At 35.1% G+C, this 6,092-nt stretch overlaps 1 protein-coding gene across 1 annotated transcript; it reads left to right on the top strand.

Annotated features, from left to right (window-relative positions):
- On the top strand, window positions 3,874–5,302 carry LOC109225110 (thioredoxin H-type 1-like). The gene is made up of 3 exons (XM_019389699.1): window positions 3,874–3,971; window positions 4,725–4,847; window positions 4,930–5,302. Exons 1-3 carry the CDS (start codon window positions 3,903–3,905, stop codon window positions 5,077–5,079), a joined length of 342 nt encoding a protein of 113 aa, XP_019245244.1. The 5' UTR covers window positions 3,874–3,902; the 3' UTR covers window positions 5,080–5,302.

Below are 6,092 nucleotides of genomic sequence, written 5' to 3'. Positions count from 1 at the left end.
AAGCAATGGGTGGGAATTCAAGGAGAAAGCAGAACAAAAAGCAAAGAACTTTGGTTGATGAACCTGATGCTGAACAGACTACATCACCAACTGAAGATGACTTCCATTTATCAGCACCCCAGCCAAGTCAAAACAGTCAGTTCAACAACTTTGTGTTTATGCCAACCCCTACTGTTCAAAAGCAGCTTCCAACTAGCAATGATCCAGATTTTGAGATCCCTAACTTTGAACCTGAGCCTGACATAACTATAAGACCAAAGAGCATCTCAGAAGCAAGGACAAGACTCCAGCTGAGGCAGCAAAGTGTACCAACTACAACCAGAAAAATTGGATTTGCTGGTGATTCAAGCGGTGCAAGTCAGCCTTCAAAGCTTACTTTCTCAGGAAAAGGCCTAACATGGCTGGAAAAATCTGCCATCACTGGAAATCAGTTGAACAAACAAAGGTTGAACAAGTTGAAAGCAAGAAAGGGTAGTGGTAAGGAGCAAAAGTGATGTGACTTTGCTTCAAGTATTGAACATTTGTAAATTTTTGGATGTGTTGTAATTACTGCCATGTCAGTAAACTTTATATTTTGGTTGTGGTTCTTTAGTTGTGAAGTTGGATGCGATGATATAACTAGGTGTTGACATCTTTTCGGGGTTATAATATGGTATCCAGCTGTCTTATAAACTCACTTTATGAATGTTCATAGTTGGTGAAAGTTGGTGAATGTTTATGAATGTTGACGGTTGGTGTTCAGATAATTATTGTCCATTTTGTTCCATTTCAATTTCAGTTTTCCAGTTATCTAGTTATCAATTTTTACGTCTGGAATGTAAGTGTTTCAGTTTTGTACAGACAATTATTGATAATTATTTCTGTACGTCTGGAATGTAAGTGTTTCAGCTTGCCATTTAGAATCTGCAACTTGGATTGCTGCTGTATTTTGTGTCTTTTGTTTTTCAGTTTTGCACTTGGAATGTAGTTATTCAACATGCCAAAATAGAATCTTAAAATTTCTGTACACTAGATAATATACTATCATATCTTATAAAGAAAACAAACATGTTTAGGAATTGGAGAAGAAAAACTCTTTCTTTAGGGTATACAATAAGGGAAAAAACTAACCAACAAATACTACTACAACATCATCATCAAAGAACATAAAAATACTACTACAACATGGCTACACATATAAAACTCAACATGAGCAACTTTGAATTTGCAAAATAGTTACTTCTTCATCGACGCCGCAAAATAACCAATAAACAATCCCCAAGAAATCATAAGCAACATCCTTGTCTTTGCAAGTTTATCTTCCAACTTGACGACTTTATCCACTTCATATTGGTGTATAGCCTTCATGGCAATTACTTCTTCATTCAATTTGTCCCTTTGCATCTTAATCTCCTCAATCGACGATGTTACATCTTTAATATTAGTCCAATCACTTTGCGGGAAGATTTCATCTTCCCATTCCCAAAACCCACATGAACTAGGCTGTCAAACATAATTCAAAAAGAACATTTAGGTTTCAAAATTATAGTAAAATTATAAATAAAAAAAAAGAAGAAGAGAAAACTGAAAAATATGGTAACTTAGGTCTCAACATTTGTAGAATTTTCTTCCAGGGTTATATGGAGTAGACGAAGTGAATTGTTTGGCTATAATGTCACAGCGACACCTAATCTGTGATGAATAGCTACCTTGCGACGTTTAACAACTAAAGCTACGACGAGAATGAAGAAAAGAGCAATTTTGGGAAGATTTCAGTCGAGCCCTAAGTTCTTAGCAATGGAGTGTATTTTGGGGGAGAAGAAGAAGACGCTAGGTATGGGTCAAATTACTTGGACTGAAATTGGTTTTGGGGGGCTAAATAGCCGTTGGGTTTGGGGCTTATAAGTTAGTGGAAGTCCCAATTGGCAGTTGAGTTGGCAGCTGACTTGAAAAAAAGAGATGGGGTCAGCTGCCACATCGACGGGGCGTTAGGGTTAGGGGTAATTGCATAAACTTTATTAACGGTAGGGTGGGGATTGAACGTAAAGTGTAACGGGGGACAAACGTGCATTAATTCCAATAGTACAGGGGCAATAATGGCCTTTTTCTCTAAATTAAATAATTAATTTTTATAATTAAATATTCACATATGGGTTCCAGGCTCGATATTTGGAGCCCAGTAGCATCAATTTATCCTGAATTCTTCTATTTGTTAGTTTTATTATTTTACATGTTAGTTTTATAATTTTATGTGTTTGTTTGTAAATTAAATAATTAATTTTTATAATTATACAATATTTAATTATTAAATATTCATATATGGGTTCCAGGCTCGATATTTGCGGCCCAGTAGCACCAATTATATGTTGACTATAATTGGATAGTGTTTGTGTTTGATCTATCAGTTATTTTGACGCATTTTTGAGTATAAGAGATACTTAAACTACATGGAAACTACGCTAAAAGGCACTACATTTTACTACGCTAAAAGGCACTACATTATACTACGCTAAAAGGCACTATATTTTACTACGCTAAAAGACATTACATTTTACTACCCTAAAAAGGCACTATATTACTAGTCTTTAAGCAAATAAATAATTTAAACCAGATAAAACACAACAAATACATTCTAATCACAAAACATTCACAAAAATACATATAAAACAGTAATAGTAATTTATTAACATTTTTATTAAGAAATAATAACGGTTTCACAATTTTTACACATTTTTTTATAACATTAATATCTTAGTCCGGATAAAAATAACATACCAATTTAATCGCAAAAAAACACAAAACAACATACAACACATTCAAAACAAGAAAAATCCCTAATCTGGGTCACTGAAAGGTCTAGACACCTAGCAAGGATTGANAGGCTCGATATTTGCGGCCCAGTAGCACCAATTATATGTTGACTATAATTGGATAGAGTTTGTATTTGATCTATCAGTTATTTTGACGTATTTTTGAGTATAAGAGATACTTAAACTGTAGGAAAACTACGCTAAAAGGTACTACATTTTACTACGCTAAAAGGCACTACATTATACTACGCTAAAAGGTACTACATTTTACTACCCTAAAAGGCACTATATTACTAGTTTTTAAGCAAATAAATCATTTAAACCAGATAAAACACAACAAATACATTGTAATCACAAAAATACATATAAAACAGTAATAGTAATTTATTAACATTTTTATTAACAAATAATAACGATTTCATAATTTTTAAATATTTTTTTACAACATTAATATTTTAGTCCGGATAAAAATAACATACCAATTTAATCGCAAAAAAACACAAAACAACATACAACACATTCAAAACAACTAATATGCATTATTTATACGAGTTTGGACATAAACTAAATCGGAATACCTCGAATATTTTTCGGAAAGTTGAAGATTTGAAAATTTGACTCCGAAACAAGCAACCCACAACAATAGAAGGCTTGGCTAGGATGTGGGACCAACAATATCTACTTTTTACGGGACGGGTGGGGTCCACACGAGCTTTTTGGATCGTCAATGGAGGGGGGAGGTGCTGGAATTTTTTAAACAAGGGGGGGGGGGGGGGTCTGTGCAGAACGTGAGGGAAAGGGAAGGGGACGATTATTTATATATGTAAAGCGCGGTTTATTACTGCGTTTTATATAAAACGCAGTAATGAAAACGCAGTAATGAACCGCGCTTTATATAGCCGTCTTATCAGCTTCCAGGTAAAGCGCGATTCATTAACGCGTTTTATATAAAACGCAGTAACAAATCGCGCTTTATCTTAATGTTCCAAACGGCCGTTAAGATAAAACGTGGTTCATAACCGCATTTTATATAAAATGGTAACTATGTTTTCTTTCCACCCGACTTATTTGTTATTTTGCGATTTGGGTTTTGCTCAAAATCTGATTTTGAAAATGGGTTCTTGTTCTTGCGATTTATTGTATCTGACTTTGTTGATTTACTTAGTTGCTGCTAGTTTGTGGGTATGTTTGGGTCTCCGTTTGCTTACATTTTTCTGATCTGATTCTCTAGTTGCTTAAAATTTATTATTTTATCTAATCGTAGTTTGATTTTCAGTTAATTGTAGCATGTTTGGACCCCTAGTGGACAAATATATGAAAAGAATTCGATAATCGAATCTATTCTGAAGATATGACCCAATTATAAAGTTGATGTGATGCTTAACTTGTTGCTTTGTGATTATTTAGTTGCTTAAGGACTCTAGTATTATATATCAGATGTGCATTTTTTGATTAAAACTTAATTATATGTTTATAAGGGGAGATTTGGTTTTGTTGTCCATTATGCATATTACTTTAGTTATGTGATTTTTCAGATGAGATCAGTAAAAAAGATATTTTTGTAGAGCCATTCTTTTCTATTCAAATTCTGAGTGTCAATATCCTGGAATATAAGTTGTCACCATACATCAGACCGTAGCTGCTAAGGCCCAAATAGAATATGATGGTAACCGTAAGTATGCTTCAGATTTCTAGAAGTTGGGCGTAAATCTTTCTTGAAATCAGTATAAGCATATGTATTTTTACAAACTATTTAGCTATATGAACATGAGTTGAAGTTAGTATACATTAGCAGCACCTAGCTGTTAGACCGAGTAGAATTTGTGCAGAATGATTGTACCTTTTAAATATGCCTCAGATTGTTAGACATTGTTGGTGGTAAATCTTTTCTTTTAACTCATTTAACTTATGTAAGAAAACAACTCTTTGGTTCAGGTGGTGGTGGATTTTACTGCTTCCTGGTGCGGCCCTTGCCGTTTTATTGCCCCAATTCTTGCTGACATTGCTAAGAAGATGCCCCATGTTATATTTCTCAAGGTTGATGTTGATGAACTGAAGGTACATCTCCAATCAAATTTTCTATCAGTGTTGTTATCGTACTTTGAGTAGTATAATTAGCGATGGATTGTGATTCTTGTAGTCTGTTTTCGAGGAATGGAATGTGGAGGCAATGCCAACTTTTGTCTTCATTAAAGAAGGAAAAGAAGTGGATAGGGTTGTTGGTGACAGGAAACAGGAGTTGCAGCAGACCATAGTGAAGCATGCTGCTCCTGCTTTATCAAAGGGATGATATCCCCTATTTAGTACTCCTATTGTCTTTTGTATAACCAAAGTAACTTGTTCCAACTTCACACTGTGGATGGTTGTATGTTCTATTATCCACCATGTTTTTATTGTTGTTGTGAACCTTTGTCTTGTTGCTTGAAAATCTGATTTGTGCATATGTTGTTACTGGTGTAAGGCTATATTGCTCAATTCTACAGAAAAGACTATTTTCAGATTTCTACTTTTGTGAACATTATCCAGCATCTCAGAGTGTCTTTGAGTATGCGTTGGGACTATGGCTGTCTAACGGGCCTACCGGTCCGGACTGGGTCAATTTTTTTTTGACCCGTACGGGTTACGGTTCGGGCCGGTTACGGGTTGGACCTTAACGAGTTTAACGGGTTCGGGTTCATACGGGTAAAAATTGAACCGTACGGGTTACGGGTTGAGCGGGCCGGGCCGGGTTTAGTATAAATATTGTAAGTTATATTAATACAAAGTACTAACATAAAGAATACAAGGAAGATGAGAAAAAATTACACTTATTGCAAGTGCTACTTTTATTTCTTAATTTAAAGTTTCAAACTTACAAAATGAAAGGTTTACATTTTTTTCAACAAGTAAAGTAGTACATTCAAATATTTTGCATTGCCTTAGTAAGTTCTTCATGATCAATATGAACCGATTGACCTTCTTCTGGAGTGTTAAATTCGGATGGGTTTCCATGTGTTAATATATCTCCAAGTTCCTCGTCTTCTGGGCTATCAACATCTTCCTTTCCTTGATTTCTTCGTTCCGATCTAATCCAATCTCTGAAACATACTAAAACTTCCAAAGCATTGCTTCCCAATGAGTGGCGGGTGTCTCCAAGTTGTTGTCTTGCTTGGCTAAATGCACTCTCCGATGCAATAGTAGAAATTGACACATTCAGCACGTCCCGAGCCATAGCGAAACAAACAGGAAATTGCTTTCCATTCTCATGCCACCATCCTAACGGTGAAAATTCCTTTGTGCGATGCTCTTTTTGCTTCTGCAAGT

Source organism: Nicotiana attenuata, chromosome 4, assembly GCF_001879085.1.
Source record: "Nicotiana attenuata strain UT chromosome 4, NIATTr2, whole genome shotgun sequence".
Classification (NCBI taxonomy): Eukaryota; Viridiplantae; Streptophyta; class Magnoliopsida; order Solanales; family Solanaceae; genus Nicotiana; species Nicotiana attenuata.
The sequence above is the reverse complement of the archived record's forward strand: the minus strand, read 5'-3'. Positions and strand labels throughout refer to the sequence as shown.